Source organism: Amblyraja radiata, chromosome 23 (assembly GCF_010909765.2).
Source record: "Amblyraja radiata isolate CabotCenter1 chromosome 23, sAmbRad1.1.pri, whole genome shotgun sequence".
NCBI classification, from domain to species: Eukaryota; Metazoa; Chordata; class Chondrichthyes; order Rajiformes; family Rajidae; genus Amblyraja; species Amblyraja radiata.
In genome coordinates this window covers 15,173,531-15,190,860 of record NC_045978.1, presented here as the reverse complement: position 1 = coordinate 15,190,860, position 17,330 = coordinate 15,173,531, and the positions used below count along the sequence as shown (strand labels likewise).

Genomic DNA, 17,330 nt, shown 5'->3' with positions numbered 1-17,330 from the left:
AGATTTAGTCGAAGTAGGTCATAGTAGGTCGGTGTGTTATTCGTAGGTAATCGAGGGTAGTCGAAAGTAATCAAAAGTAGTCATAGATAGTCTGCAACATAGTCGAAGGGAGGTCGAAGGAGATCGTCTTCACTCTCCACTATTCCGTGTCCAATTTTCCCAAAGCTAGTCAAAGCTAGTCTTCAACATTTTCGAAGGAGGTCGAAGGAGGTCTTCAACATTTTCGAAGGAGGTCTTCAACATAGTCGAAGGAGGTCTTCAACATGACACTTTTTCACTCTGCTAAACTCGCCAATTAGGTCGCCGCAGTGAGACTGCCCCTTTAATGGTTTGGGTGTTGAATGGGCTGAAGGGCCTGTTTAGTGTTGGAAATCCCCCTGGCACTAACTCCTTCTGGTTTAATAGAAACTTGCCCAAATTTGATACAGAAACAGAGGGTGGAGCAATCGCTGGTGGTGTCAATTGCAAGTTCTCTCCTGGAGTCTTGGATTGCGGAAGTCCATCACCCGCAAGGTAAGGTTGAACCCGAGTGTAACCAGGACGCAACGACGAAATACAATGAGCGGTGACACCAGGCTGAGTGCCGAGAAGCAGGCGTGGCTCCTACATGCGGGAAGTCGGGGACATTGACGTTTGGCCAGGACATTCAGGAGAGCGCAGCGAGTATGGAGCCGACGGGCGCCGGTGGCTGCTCCACGTCGCAGGTGAGTCCCACAGGCGTGCGGTGGGAACGGGTCGGTCGGCCGACCGGGCGGAGACTTGCGTATCTTTCTTACCTGTTGCGCTTTGGTAATGTGTAGTTCCACCACTCTAATCGCCGTACCTTTGGCATTTGAACTACCAACATCCAACTGCAAGGAAAAATACCTGGCAAACTGGAAAGACGGGAAAAAAAAGACTATGGTGTTGGCTCGGTGTTTGATTTAGCACTTGATAGATTTCATTACTTTTTGTTAGACCGACCTCGCATACGGAAAGTGCTGTCTGAAACAAAAGCGGAGAACTGGGAACACACATCAATCAGGCAGCATTTGTGGAAAGAAAGAAAAGGTTTCAGGAACGGCCCTTGTTTTGTTTAAGATTTTGTTCACTATTCCAATTCCTGCTCCGTTCTTGCCATTCACACGCAGTTCCACCAACCCATTGCGATCTTCTGGGTTTGGGACAATCCATACCTCCCAACATGCATGTTTACAGATCATAAGGTGTTTTATATTTTTGCCTGAGGCATTTCCATTTTCCTTCCATAAATAACTTGTTCTGCATTTTTGCTCTGTTCTTTTAACCATGTCACTCATAGTTTAAGATTTGTGGTTTAGGTCTTTGCAAGTTAATAAAAAACTTGCAACTTCCCATCTGAAGTGTGAACATTCCTTCTAAACCTCTAACATCCGTTTATTGGAAATCTATCTATTTATCTAATCGTAAGCACGAGTTTTCAGAACCAATGAGAACCGACCAGTAATGTTAAATGCCCGCCGGACTTTACAGCTGTGTATCTCTGGCTTATTAAAGTTGTCTGGCTTCTGAAAAGTGTCTCTCCCCCCCTCCCCCCTCTCCCCCCTCTCCCCCTCTCCCCCCTCTCCCCCCCCTCCCCCCCCTCCCCCCCCCCCTCCCCCCCCTCCCCCCCCTCCCCCCCTCCCCCCCTCCCCCCCTCCCCCCCCTCCCCCCCCTCCCCCTCTCTCCCCCCTCTCACCCCCCTCACTCCCCCCTCTCACCTCCCTCTCTCCCCCTCTCTCCCCCCCTTCTTCCTCTCTCCCCCCCCCTTCTTCCTCTCCCCCCCCTTCTTCCTCTCCCCCCCCTTCTTCCTCTCCCCCCCTTCTTCCTCTCCCCCCTTCTTCCTCTCCTCCCCCCTTCTTCCTCTCCTCCCCCTTCTCTCTCCCCCTCTTCCTCTCTCCCTCCCCCCCTTCTTCCTCTCTCCCCCCGCCCTTCTTCCTCTCATCCCCCCCCCTTCTTCCTCTCTCCCCCCCCTTCTTCCTCTCCCCCCCCCTTCTTCCTCTCCCCCCCCCTTCTTCCTCTCTCCCCCCCCCCCTTCTTCCTCTCTCCCCCCCCTTCTTCCTCTCTCCCCCCCTTCTTCCTCTCCCCCCCCTTCTTCCTCTCTCCCCCCCCCTTCTTCCTCTCTCCCCCCCTTCTTCCTCTCTCCCCCCCTTCTTCCTCTCTCCCCCCCTTCTTCCTCTCTCCCCCCCTTCTTCCCCTCTCCCCCCCTTCTTCCCCTCTCCCCCCCTTCTTCCCCTCTCGCCCCCTTCTTCCCCTCTCCCCCCCCTTCTTCCTCTCCCCCCCCCCTCTTCCTCTCCTCCCCCCCCCCTCTTCCTCCCCCCCCCTTCCTCTCCTCCCTCCCTCTTCCTCTCCCCCCCCTCTTCCTCTCTCCCCCCCTTCTTCCTCTCCTCCCCCCTTCTTCCTCTCCCCCCCCCTTCTACCTCTCCCCCCCTCTTCCTCTCCCCCCCTTCTTCCTCTCCCCCCCTTCTTCCTCTCCCCCCCTTCTTCCTCTCCCCCCCCCTTCTTCCTCTCTCTCCCCCCCCTTCTTCCTCTCTCCCCCCCCTTCTTCCTCCCTCCCCCCCCTTCTTCCTCTCCCCCCCTTCTGCCTCTCCCCCCCCTTCTTCCTCTCCCCCCCCTTCTTCCTCTCCCCCTTCTTCCTCTCCCCCCCTTCTTCCTCTCCCCCCCCTTCTTCCTCTCCCCCCCCTTCTTCCTCTCCCCCCCTTCTTCCTCTCCCCCCCCCTTCTTCCTCTCCCCCCCCTTCTTCCTCTCCCCCCCTTCTTCCTCTCCGCCCCTCTTCCTCTCCGCCCCCTCTTCCTCTCCCCCCTTCTTCCTCTCCCCCTCTCTTTCTCTCCCCCTCTTCCCCTCCCCCCTTCTTCCTCTCCCCCCCCTTCTTCCTCTCCCCCCCCTTCTCCTCCCCCCTCTTCTTCCCCCCCCCTCTTCTTCCCCCCCCTTCTTCTCCCCCCCCCCCCTTCTCCCCCCCCCTTCTGAGATCAGTGCGACCTGAGCTGCGAGTATGATTAGATTTGAATTTATTTTAATTTCCATCCATTTTAGGTTTGAAAATTGGGTACCAATAAGCATTGTATTTTGTGGAGATATAAATTCTGCTCTGTACTGGTATTTGCATCCTATCCCATTAGATGAATGGATACTGGGCTAGGAAGGGCCAAGTTCTTGATTTGCAGTGCTAAATGCAGAAGCAATATTTCGCATCCAAATACAGGAAATTAAATAAAGCATAATAAGTTATAGTTCCATCAAACTTAGCAAGAAAATAGACTTTGAAACTTCTTGAGATTCAAGCTCTCTTTAGGAATTGTGTAACTGCCATATTAATACATTTTAAAATGCTTTTTCAGATTGATTGCACAGTTATCTGGTCTTTTGGGTTCTTTTTAAAAATAAAGTCTTGGATTTTTTTTTTACTACAATTATCCAGGTTGACATTTGGTGCGCCAATAAAAAGGAAGGGAAAGACCAGGTTGGTAATTGAGTTTGTTGTCAATAGAAATGCTGCTGCTGCAAAACAAAATTCAGTGTAAGAGGTCTCAAGGATCCTACAAATATAGTATAGACAGAGTCTAACATCCCAACCACTCCCACCTGTGGGATCTGTAGATTATTCACAGTTCCCTGATACAGAGTGAGCGCCTTATGGCTTTTTTTTAAGCTTACTGCAGCCCAGCGAAAATAGCAGGCGCCATTGCACAACCACCTCATCTTCCTGCCCCCACATCTGGTAGATTGATGAGGCTATTGTGGGATCTGTACAGCTCCTGCAGAACCTGGAGAACTGGCGCAGAAGCAAGTCCACCAGGAGTTTCAAGGAATGCTTGAAATAATCTTTACATCGAAGCGCTGTGGCAAAAAAAAAAGGAATATAGTGCTGCAAAATAATATTATTACTAATTTGTGACCAAAACAAGTTAATTGTCCAGTTAATCTATAAACATCAGTGTTCTTTCTGTGGCCTAATCAAATAAAGTTTGAACAGGCCAAACAAAAGGCAAGGATGTTGTTACTTCTTGTGGTTCTTTTGAGGCTGTTGACATTGTTTGTTAATGCATTCCCTGATTCTTGTGCAGGATTGGACTTTGGGCTGCACTCTGCAGTGTGCCAAGGAAATTGAACTGCTCACTGTGTGTTTGTAAAGTCCCTCTTTATTTATAGCTCAGGCCATCACCAGTTTATGAAGGTTCGATCACGATTTTGATGTGCATGCAAATAAAGTCCCGCACTTGGGGAGACACTTGTGTGATTCACGCAAAAATTCTTGATAACTAAGGCACAATACTCTCCGTATCTGTGCCAGAAATCTGATACTTGGAGCTTCCTGTAAAGATGGCACAAGGTGAATGATTGGGTTGGTAATTCCCCTGTCTAGTAACTGCTGTAAGAAATTGGGTGTGTTCTCATGCAAATCATTTGTGGTCTTTCCTTAATGTTTTGTGTGTGTTTCCTGTTCAAGTGTGCATCCATGAGAATGTAAATATCTTGCATCAATCACCCTTTCATGAAATAAATTCTAGATCATGACATCTAGCAATCTTCGAAAGAGAAATACTTCTTTTGCCAATTATCTTAAATTTGTAACTGGTGTTAAGCCTCCCGAGGATGGGAACATTTTCTTCCTATTAACTTTATCAAAATGCTTTGCTGTTGTATCTCTAATCTCCCTATGCTCTGCATTAAGGAGAATAAACCCAAGTTTGCACTCCACTAGTATTGTCTGATTAATTTTCTCTATGGTCTTGCCAAGGTCTTCCTAAAATACCAGAGAAATCAGAGGTTCAAAAGTTATAGGAGCAGAATGAGACCATTCTGCCCATCAAGTCTACTCTGCCATTCAATCATGACCTATCTTTCCATCTGGAGCCCAGTCTCCTGCCTTCTCCCCATAAATCCTGACACCCATACTAATCAAAAACCTATCAATTTCCACCTTAAAAATATCCATTGACTTGGTCTCCTCTGCTTTCTGTGGCAATTCCAAAGAAGAAAGTAGATGGCACATGAGAAGAACATAACACTCAAGTACATAGAGATTTCAATAAGCAACTTAGTCTTGCGTGAATCACACAAGCGTTTCCCCCAAGAGTCTCAGTTAAGAACCTGGGCTAGAATTCCACATGGGACTTTATTTATATGCATGTCAAAATCTTTGTTAAGCTGTTGATGGACTAAGCTGTCTCCTGTAGGAATTAACAATTTCCTCAGCAGAGTGACAGTGGTGAAGAGTACTATAATATATACATTTTTCCAGCACTGAAGGGGTGGAATCTGGAACCTGACTTGAAAGGATGATAGGGCTGGAATCGCTCAACACAATTGAAAATGACCTAATTGAACATTTGATATCCATTACCAACAGGGTTCAGACTGGGAGCAGGGAAGTAGAGTTAGAATAAGTAACTACTTTGGCTTGTGTGGACAGATTGGACTGAAAGGCCTTCTACTGAGCCATAACTTTCTATTGCCAAACCTTCTGTAAACCTGTAAAGGGAGGTGAATCTGTAGAATTCTTTGCCACAGAAGGCTGTGGAGGCCGTCAGTGGATACTTTTTAAGGGAAGGATAGATAGATTCTTGATTAATACAGGTGTAGAGGTTATAGGGAGAAGGCAGGAGAATGGGGTTAGGAGGGAGAGATAGATCAGCCATGATTGAATGGCGGAATAGACTTGATAGGCAGAATGGCCTAATTCTACTCATCCCTTTTGAACATGATAACCTACACGACACACACACATTGCCTCCCACCAAACCCAATGCTATCTGAATTGGGTCCTTGAATTCTCAGAGGCACACTGACCTTGAATCAATAAGCATTCCTTATGATTGGCAATACTACTTTTAATTTTAAGTAGCCAGCCTGTGCACAGTATCATTTTCACGGCCAATTAAACCACACACCCAGCCTCACCAGCTGTCAAAGATTGAATGTTAGGGAAAGCAAATTAAAAATTAAGCACATATTTGAACATAATTCTTTAAGTTGAATAAAGCAATTAATTCTAAGATCTAAATCTCCTTGTGCTTTCCCTCATACCACTCATGTGAATGAGTGGATGTGCTGTTCTGACAAAGATTGTGTTTGAAGTCCATCATTGGAAGGCAGTGTTCTGTTAGTAGCTAGACACAAAATGCTGGAGTAACTCAACGGGACAGGCAGCATCTCTGGATAGAAGGAATGGGTGACGATTCGGGTCAAGACCCTTCTTCAGACTGATAGTTCTGTTAGTAGCAATCATTTGTGTGGAAAGTTGGGATTCTGGCAATCGTACACTGTTGTGCAGTAATCCTGATTTTATGCAATGTTATGAGAGTAAGTGATGCAGTCCTATGCAGAATTGATGGAGGGTTTTTTTGTGCAAGTTTCAAGTCCGATTCTGTGAATGTGAGATTTAGCCAAGGATGAAGCAGTGAAGCTAGTGATCTGGTTATTAAAGTAGCCTTTGATGCCAAGGAGTCATCCATTTATGGAATTGTGCAAATCAAGAATCAAGGGCACAGCAGCTGTGAAGTTCAGAGAAGACAAAGCCAACTTATTTTGTCTATGGTCCTAATTTAACAAAGCAAGGGACCGTTTGGGATTTTAAATGTTACTAGACCAAGTGCAGACCCGTTGGGTCTGTCTCCCCAACGGCGTTTTGCAGGGGGGGGGAGGGGGGGCTGCGGCATCAAACTCATATTAACCAACCCCCAAACACACAGGTGGGGGGAGGGAGGGGGGATGTGAAGAGGGGAGGGAGGGGAGAGGAGGTGGAGGAAATGGGACAGATTTGGGAGGGAAAGGAGAGCGGGGTAGGGGGTGAGAGAGGGGGATGGGGAGATAGATGTGGTGGAGGGGGAGGATGGGGAGGTAGGGAAGGAGGGAGGGAGGGGGAGAGGGGTGGGGGAGAGAGGGGAAAGAGTGGAGAGGGAGGTGGAGAGGGGTAGGGGGAGTGATGGAAGAGGGACAGAGGGGTAGGAGGAAGGGGGTGGCGTAGAGAGGGAAGGGGGGTGGGGGAGAGAGGGATGGGTGGGAGAGGGGTTTCGGAGAGGGAAACATAGAACCATTGAAATTAAGTGCAGGAGTAGGCCATTCGGCCCTTCGAGCCTGCACCACCATTCAATATGATCGTGGCTGATCATCCAACTCAGTATCCTGTACCTGCCTTCTCTCCATACCCCCTGATCCCTTTAGCCACAAGGACCACATCTAACTCCCTCTTAAATACAGCCAATGAACAGGCCTCAACTACCTTCTGTGCCAGTGAATTCCAGAGATTCACCACTCTCTGTGTTAAAAATGTTTTTCTCATCTCGGTCCTAAAAGATTTACCCCTTATCCTTAAACTGTGACTCCTTGTTCTGGACTTCCCCAACATCTGGAACAATCTTCCTGCATCTAGCCTGTCCAACCCCTTAAGAATTTTGTAAGTTTCTATAAGATACCCCCTCAATCTTTTAAATTCTAGCATGTACAAGCCGAGTCTATCCAGTCTTTCGTCATATGAAAGTCCTGACATCCCAGGAATCAGTCTGGTGAACCTTCTCTGTACTCCCTCTATGTCAACGATGTATTTGAACATTGGGCATTGTGACATCACACGATGGAACGTTCACCAGGGGCTGGGGCTGGTGCTGCTTCTATGGGTGAGAAGCCAGTTTAGTTGTGAAATATTGGGGGGGGGGGGGTGGGTTAGGATTTGATTAAAAACGTGCACTTAAACACGACGACCAATGGCAAACCCGTTGGGTCTGATCCCCCAACGCAGCCGTTCCCTACCCGTAGCCCCCACTGGGGGGGGGGGGTGGGGGGCGGGCGCCTCACACACACTAACCACCCCCACACACAGAGTTGGAAAAGTGCATAAAGACCGTTCCCTACCTGTAGCCCCCAGGGGAGATTTGGTCGTCGAAGTCGGGTCCCTGCCGTCTTAAAATATCGTATCTTGAAGTCGTCGAAGTCGGGTCCGTCTCGGCAACGCGTGGGGGGGGGTGGTGGGGGGGTTAGCGGTGCGGCATCACACACACGAAGCTTCGACACACACAGAGCCTTAAAAGTGTAAATGCCCGACCTCTTTTCCGTTTTTCTCTAATTTAATTAAGATGTGCAGGTGGTGTTCTTATCGAGGTTCAGGGGTGAATGACGTAAATATTTTCACACAATATGGGAACATCTCATGTTGTCTTGAAGGCTCCTCGGCCCACATCTGACTCTCTGTACTGTCACTATGGCAACGATGTCTATGAGCACTGGGCATTGTGACATCACACGATGGAACGTTCACCATTGGCTTGGGCTCCTGCATAGGCATATGTAAATGAATCCATTCCGATTGGACATATGTGAAGATTGGGCATTGTGACATCACACGATGGAACGCTCAGCAGGGGCTGGGGCTGGTGAAGGTTCTGTGGGTGTGAAGCCAGTTTAGTTTTGAAATATTGGGGGGGGGGGGGGGTTAGGATTTGATTAAAAACGTACACTTAAACACGGCGAAATGTAATGAGGAACGGATACTTAGAAAGAAAAGAGAAATCTCTACCAAAATGGAAAAGATGTCGGCGATTCAGCGTTCCCCCTTATCCTTAAACTTTGACCCCTTGTTCTGGTCTTCCCCAACATCCGGAACAATCTTCCTGCATCTAGCCTGTCCAACCCCTTAAGAATTTTAAACGTCTCTATAAGATACCCCCTCAATCTTCTAAAATCTAGCGATTACAAGGCGAGTCTATCCAGTCTTTCTTCATATGAAAGTTCTGACATAACAGGAATCAGCCTGGTGAACCTTCTCTGTACTCCCTCTCTATGGCAACGATGTCTTTGAGCACTGGGCATTGTGACATCACACGATGGAACGTTCACCATTGGCTTGGGCTCCTGCATAGGCATATGTAAATGGATCCATTCCGATTGGACATATGTGAAGATTGGGCATTGTGACATCACACGATGGAACGTTCAGCAGGGGCTGGGGCTGGTGAAGGTTCTGTGGGTGCGAAGCCAGTTTAGTTTTGAAATATTGGGGGGGGGGGGGAAGGATTTGATTAAAAACGTGTACTTAAACACGACGGAATGTAATGAGGAGCGGATACTTAGAAAGAAAAGTGAAATCTCTACCGAAATGGAAAAGATGTCGGCGATTCTGCGTCCAGTTTCGGAGTTGCAGGGAATCAATGGAAGAAATGTGACAGCCGGACGGAGTTCCGTTTCGGAATTTTGGGCGAGAGTTTTATATATTACTAGACCAAGTGCAGACCCGTTGGGTCTGTTTCCCCAACGGCGTTTTGCAGGGGGGGGGGGGGGAGGGGGGGCTGCGGCATCAAACTCATATTAACCAACCCCCAAACACACAGGTGGGGGGAGGGAGGGGGGATGTGAAGAGGGGAGGGAGGGGAGAGGAGGTGGAGGAAATGGGACAGATTTGGGAGGGAAAGGAGAGCGGGGTAGGGGGTGAGAGAGGGGGATGGGGAGATAGATGTGGTGGAGGGGGAGGATGGGGAGGTAGGGAAGGAGGGAGGGAGGGGGAGAGGGGGGGGGGAGAGAGGGGAAAGAGTGGAGAGGGAGGTGGAGAGGGGTAGGGGGAGTGATGGAAGAGGGACAGAGGGGTAGGAGGAAGGGGGTGGCGTAGAGAGGGAAGGGGGGTGGGGGAGAGAGGGATGGGTGGGAGAGGGGTTTCGGAGAGGGAAACATAGAACCATTGAAATTAAGTGCAGGAGTAGGCCATTCGGCCCTTCGAGCCTGCACCACCATTCAATATGATCGTGGCTGATCATCCAACTCAGTATCCTGTACCTGCCTTCTCTCCATACCCCCTGATCCCTTTAGCCACAAGGACCACATCTAACTCCCTCTTAAATACAGCCAATGAACAGGCCTCAACTACCTTCTGTGCCAGTGAATTCCAGAGATTCACCACTCTCTGTGTTAAAAATGTTTTTCTCATCTCGGTCCTAAAAGATTTACCCCTTATCCTTAAACTGTGACCCCTTGTTCTGGACTTCCCCAACATCTGGAACAATCTTCCTGCATCTAGCCTGTCCAACCCCTTAAGAATTTTGTAAGTTTCTATAAGATACCCCCTCAATCTTTTAAATTCTAGCATGTACAAGCCGAGTCTATCCAGTCTTTCGTCATATGAAAGTCCTGACATCCCAGGAATCAGTCTGGTGAACCTTCTCTGTACTCCCTCTATGGCAACGATGTATTTGAACATTGGGCATTGTGACATCACACGATGGAACGTTCACCAGGGGCTGGGGCTGGTGCTGCTTCTATGGGTGAGAAGCCAGTTTAGTTGTGAAATATTGGGGGGGGGGGGGTGGGTTAGGATTTGATTAAAAACGTGCACTTAAACACGACGACCAATGGCAAACCCGTTGGGTCTGATCCCCCAACGCAGCCGTTCCCTACCCGTAGCCCCCACTGGGGGGGGGGGTGGGGGGCGGGCGCCTCACACACACTAACCACCCCCACACACAGAGTTGGAAAAGTGCATAAAGACCGTTCCCTACCTGTAGCCCCCAGGGGAGATTTGGTCGTCGAAGTCGGGTCCCTGCCGTCTTAAAATATCGTATCTTGAAGTCGTCGAAGTCGGGTCCGTCTCGGCAACGCGTGGGGGGGGGTGGTGGGGGGGTTAGCGGTGCGGCATCACACACACGAAGCTTCGACACACACAGAGCCTTAAAAGTGTAAATGCCCGACCTCTTTTCCGTTTTTCTCTAATTTAATTAAGATGTGCAGGTGGTGTTCTTATCGAGGTTCAGGGGTGAATGACGTAAATATTTTCACACAATATGGGAACATCTCATGTTGTCTTGAAGGCTCCTCGGCCCACATCTGACTCTCTGTACTGTCACTATGGCAACGATGTCTATGAGCACTGGGCATTGTGACATCACACGATTGAACGTTCACCATTGGCTGGGGCTCCTGCATAGGCATATGTAAATGAATCCATTCCGATTGGACATATGTGAAGATTGGGCATTGTGACATCACACGATGGAACGCTCAGCAGGGGCTGGTGCTGGTGAAGGTTCTGTGGGTGTGAAGCCAGTTTAGTTTTGAAATATTGGGGGGGGGGGGGTTAGGATTTGATTAAAAACGTACACTTAAACACGTCGAAATGTAATGAGGAACGGATACTTAGAAAGAAAAGAGAAATCTCTACCAAAATGGAAAAGATGTCGGCGATTCAGCGTTCCCCCTTATCCTTAAACTTTGACCCCTTGTTCTGGTCTTCCCCAACATCCGGAACAATCTTCCTGCATCTAGCCTGTCCAACCCCTTAAGAATTTTAAACGTCTCTATAAGATACCCCCTCAATCTTCTAAAATCTAGCGATTACAAGGTGAGTCTATCCAGTCTTTCTTCATATGAAAGTTCTGACATAACAGGAATCAGCCTGGTGAACCTTCTCTGTACTCCCTCTCTATGGCAACGATGTCTTTGAACATTGGGCATTGTGACATCACACGATGGAACGTTCACCATTGGCTTGGGCTCCTGCATAGGCATATGTAAATGGATCCATTCCGATTGGACATATGTGAAGATTGGGCATTGTGACATCACACGATGGAACGTTCAGCAGGGGCTGGGGCTGGTGAAGGTTCTGTGGGTGTGAAGCCAGTTTAGTTTTGAAATATTGGGGGGGGGGGGGGGAAGGATTTGATTAAAAACGTGTACTTAAACACGACGGAATGTAATGAGGAGCGGATACTTTGAAAGAAAAGTGAAATCTCTACCGAAATGGAAAAGATGTCGGCGATTCTGCGTCCAGTTTCGGAGTTGCAGGGAATCAATGGAAGAAATGTGACAGCCGGACGGAGTTCCGTTTCGGAATTTTGGGCGAGAGTTTTATATATTAATAGATATGATATATGATATTGAACTGGCATCTTAAACTAAAATGAAAATTTCACTGGGGAAAGAAATTGATCTTTGATCACCAATGCTAACTCATACTTAATTCTCGGTGCCTCCAGTACTTACCTCTACGAATGGATTCCATAGATACCTCGATGAGCAAACAAGTGTGTGCCCCACAACAGGAAGGTCTCTTGAGTGTCCTGTTTTTTAGATCAGTTTTCTTGGATGAAATCTAAATTACAATTAGAAATTGATGTTTTATAGACATCTAGATGTCATTTATTCAAATAACTGTATAAAATATCATAGTTGTCTATAAGAACATAAACTCCAAACCATCTCAAAATATCTCCCTAGTGTGGTTGATGATGTCTTAGCATAACTGTTGCATGTTGTAAATTGCTTATAATTTTGCATGGAATGATTTTATGCTTGGTAAGACTCGTATCTTATTTTCAAATGAGGCTCATTCATATGAGAGGAATCTGATTTTGGGATGGTTATTGGTGGCTTGAATCGTGCTTGTCCTTTGTCAACGGAGCTAGATGATGCTCACTGTTCAGCACACTCATGATCTGAGCACTCGATCACTGCAGCACGGAAGGTTAGATGCTGCCACTGAGGCCAGGAGTGGTTCCAGATTGTCCTTATTGAGATGGCCAGGTGCATTTTGTATGTAGCTCTAGCCTCATGCCAGCTAAGGCCAGCATATCTAGTGTGACCCCATTCACTTGAAGAAGGTTATCAACCTTTAGCAACAAAGATAATTTGGCTAAATATTTTGTTTTCTTGGCTGTATGTTAAATTTTTGAATTAATCGGCATAAAATTAACATTAAAAAAAATAATTACATGTTTTTTAAATGTTCAGATCTATTTTCAATGTTGCTAATCTTAAAGAATATATAGAAACAGCTGTAAAGACCTTTTGACAGGCCCAGCAGCAAGCCTTTGAGGTCATTGGAAGATGCACAGATTTTTGCTCAGACCCACGGTCAGATTGATCAGCAACTGCATTGAGTTGGCATTGTGACCCAGCCAACTGCAGGAAGAGCGAGACTATGCTCTTCGGCCACTGGCCCAACCAATCTTCTGTCCCTTTCACCCTCTGGTCTGAGTACCTGAAGGGGCTGGAGATCTGGTTTTGAGGGGCCAAGGCATGCAACAAAAATTGGCTGGGTTGGATAGTCAATGTCAAGTGGAAATTGGGTCTGTGGAAACAGCACTCCCTCTTGATAACCCAGAAAAATGTGGTCATCAAGTGTGAGGTGCTCTCAAGGCTGGCTGTACTTAGTGCAGATGTGGCCAGTTCCCCGCTCCTCTGCCTAATCAATTACCCAGGGGCTTCCAGTTTTACTTAGGGTCAGAGATGGAGTGGGTCCAACTGGTCACGATGCCCAAGTTGGCAGACAACGGAAGAAAAAGCATGTCCAACATCTGCCTCATCTTGATGGCTATCTTCCTGTGTGGCTGCAACAGGCTGTGCATAGATCCAAAACACATGGGCACCACGTGTCATTACTTGCCGAGGTTCTACCGCCCCATTGTGCTGCACCCCCTGTCCTTTATGGAAAAGTTCTTCCAGACCACCACCCTTTAACCACAATTCCATCGGGCAGTGGTCAGCACAAACTATCTTGTGGACACTGCAGGACAAGGATTCAATGGATCTTGTGTTGTGGTTCTCTGAGCAGACTGCCTAGTTTGTCTAGCAAAATGCCTCATTGCCAGAACTCACCAACAAGCACCAACCCGCTTGGCTGGTGGTAAGAAGGTCCCTCCCAGTCAGATTCTTCTTGTACCAATGCAATCTTACCACTGATGCACGTTGCCCTCAGCACAGTTTCTACAGATAGGAGATGGCTGCCCACCTCTTCGCTGAATGTGATCTATTTGTGAAGAGGGTCTGGAGAATCATGCCAGGGTTCTCGTCGTGGTTCATCCTGAGCAGCTCTGGAATACATCTCCGATATACATCTTACACATCTTGAGATTGACATCAAATGCTGCTGGAAGGTCATCTCTTTTATCTACTGGAAACTTGTTAGCCTCCCAACAGTGTGATGTCCGTCAGGGAAACTTGGCGACTGGTTCATTCCAGACTGCAGGAGTATGTGCTGAGGGACTCACTCGCTGAAGCTTGCTGCAGCCAATGCCAAGGCTCTTTGGGGGAGGACCACTGCCTAGGTTTCTTCCGCTGCTGGACATTGAAGGACAGATCCTAGTGGGGACACCCCTCAAACAAGGGAATGGATATCACCTCGGGGGGGGGGGGGGGCACATGAGTGCAAGAGTGTTTTGTTTTGTTTAAATATACATGTGAACAATACTGGATATGGACATGGATTATGGTGTGGATGCTGAGCATGTCTGAAACGTTTTTGCACAGTTTTTGTTTTGTATATATTTTTTATTCGGTATAAAGTTTGTTTTGGCAATACAAAGTCAATAAATCTTTGTGCAGACACAGAAGGCTGATGCAACCACAGAACAGTGTGTGTATTATAGTGGTGGTGAAGAGCATGTTTTGAAGCAGACTGTGCCAAGAATGATTTGGGTCATTGTTCTGAGATACTAAGATACTCAACTCCTATAATTATGAAACTAGAGCAATAAAAAATAATCTATCAAGATTTGTAAGAAAAGAGTCTCAGATCTGTTCTTTATTGCATAGATTAAAATTCCCCTTCTGAGCTTCATTGGAACAGTATATCCTGCCTCATCAAATTAATGACCTGGAAATTTTTGGCACAGAGAGCCCCATTTCATGATACGTGGATCCGATGTGCACAAGAAAAGCAGAGTTAATCATAATCATAAACACACTTTATTAGCCAAGTATGTTTTGCAACATACGAGGAATTTGTTTTGCCACACAGTCATACTAATAAAGACATACAAAATATATTTTTACATAAACATCCACCACAGTGACTCCTCCACATTCCTCACTGTGATGGAAGGCGAAAAAAAGTTAAATCTCTTCCATTCTTTGTTCTCCCACGGTCGGGGGCCTCGACCCTTCCGTTGATGGGACGATCTTGACTCCCGTAACCATAGGCCCCCTCGTCAGGGCGATCAAGCTCCTGCATCGGAGGGATGTCAGCTTCCTGCGCCAGTGATCGGACCCCGGGTCGGGGCTTGACGAACCTTCTGTGTCGTTGGAGCTCCCGACTCGGCCTCTCCTGAGACTGCGAGCCCTTGATGTTAAAGTCCGCAGGCATCGATCCCAGGCAAGGAATCGGTTCCGATGTTAAGTTCACGCCCCGCGGTGGTGCTCGAAGTCAGTCCCGAGCAAGGCCTCCAGCTCTACGATGTTAGACCGCAGAGCGACCGGAGATACGACCCAGAAAACAATCGCATCCCCGGCAGGGTAAGAGATTGAAAAAAAGTTTCCCCCACCCCCCCCCACGTAAACCAGAAAACATTAACACAAACTTTTAAAACACACTACAAAATAATTTAAAAAGGATGAAAAGACAGACAGACTGTTGGTGAGGCTGCCATTGCGTCACCACCTTATAATTGTTTTGGAAGATGTGGGAAATGTAATACGGTTTTAGAAGTATTGTCTCGAAGCTCCCCTGGATAAACATATCTTGCAGCATTTAATATTCATAATCTCTTTAAGAAGTGCACAACCTGTGCATTTTTAAATTACAAGCGTGTGCTCTGCTTTCTTTGGATCTATTCAGTAGTTTCGGCCCTCTTGGGCTTTTTAGAATGCCTTGGTCAGCCTTTGTTTGCTTTTCGAGATTGTCGTTGCGGTTATGGACATGCAAAAAGCTGCTGCAAAACCCAGCTGGTGCGTCTTGTTTGCCTCAAGATTATTGAATGTGATTTGTCATTTCCAGGCATTCACGAGGCTTGTAATTTCCAGGAGGATACAGGATAAAGGAAACAGAATTAAATACTTTGGGGAATTTCTATACTGCCCCATCAGATGCTTAGAATTATGCTAGAAGGTTTTGTTGACCAGTTAATCTACTTATTTTCCATATGGTTCACACTATGCCCCAGTTAAGAACTCTTTAACTCCTGATGAAGGCATGCAGGGTATAGAGCAATTGTGACATCTTGCCAAAATCTTTGAGCCTGTTGACTTTGGTTACCAATACATACCTAGGATACAAACAAAAAGTGTTGGAAATATCAACTGATCAGGCAACACCTATGGAGAAAGAAATAAAGGTAATGTTCAGATTAATAACCTTTTATCGGAAACGTTCTCCACTAACCCATGAAGAGATTGATCTACGCATTGTGAGTTTGTTAAATCCCTGCATATGCAATTTAGGTTAAGAACAGTTTCAAAAAATGTGATGTGGGAATTTCAGCTCAGCATTCTAACTGGAATTTGGGAGCCATGGGAGCAATGTGTGCAGGGATTCCTGAATCCTAAAGATAGACACAAATAGCTGGAGTAACTCAATGGGTCAGGCTGCATATCTAGAGAAAAGGAATAGGTGACATGTCAGGTCGAGACCCTTCAACCACCATCTGCTGTTCCTTCTTACACATCTGAATCTTTATGTCCTGAGTATATTTGAGTTCAGATATCATTGTCATGTAGTGAAACACAATGTAAAAAGCCTTGAACTAGTTACAATGTTCTCAGACAGTGAAATCTTGATCAGAGCATCTTATTCTGTTCAAAATAAATCTTTCAGAAACTGCCCTCCAGATCACTCAGCAGTCTTGTGGGTTTCCTACCAATTGAGGTAGTTTCATCCAATCAGTTCAATAAAAATCATAATTTAAAAAATCGTGATTAGATTTCCCATTTTACCATCTCTGTTGCAAGAGGAGAAATCCCAGGTTTTTCCACAAACTGAAATCGCTCTCTCCTGATACTGTTTTGTCTAAGCTTCTCTGCAATGTTTGCCCAGAACAGTGTATGCCCAGAAGAGTATATGTCCAAAATAATTCAGCTCGGTGCTAATAAGTGATTACTAACCAATTAGCATGACATTTTTTCCAATGAGAAATGAAGGGTCATTGACCTGAAGCCATTTCTCTCTCTGCAGATGTTGCCTGCCTTGCTAAGAGTATCTGGGATTTTCTGTTTTGGTTTCAGATTACCAGCATCTGCAGATTTTTGCTTTAATTCAACAAGCATTGTTTCTGTACCCTCTGTTTCTATTTAGAAAATGAATTGCTTAACCTTGAATCATTGTACTTAATATAATTATTATATTTTACGAATTCACAGGATATTGATTACTTGTAAAAGTATCTTTGCTTATGAGCTTTGGCTAGTTATAATATTAGAAATGTGCATTAATTTGTCTGGAAGATTACCTCGAGTTGGCAGAGCTAAATATTCTTCATAGTATTGCAATAGGTTGTATTTGCCCTCTTATGTTGATTCATTTGAAGATAATGGAATGGATTTCAGATGCTGGGCATAACATGCTAAAATTACCAAGTGGTTAAATGACAATATTAACATTTTAAATGCCACCAACTGAAATTAAATTTCTTGGCCTCATT

At 46.5% G+C, this 17,330-nt stretch overlaps 1 protein-coding gene across 1 annotated transcript in view; it reads left to right on the top strand.

Annotated features, from left to right (window-relative positions):
- Nucleotides 1–490: 490 nt before the first annotated feature.
- LOC116986243 (protein diaphanous homolog 1-like) overlaps nucleotides 491–17,330 on the top strand; it is a 106,160-nt gene continuing 89,320 nt past the window's right edge. Inside the window, exon 1 of the mRNA XM_033041580.1 lies at nucleotides 491–704. Coding sequence (XP_032897471.1) covers nucleotides 666–704 — 39 coding nt within the window. The 5' untranslated portion in view covers nucleotides 491–665. The remainder of the gene's footprint in view (nucleotides 705–17,330) is intronic.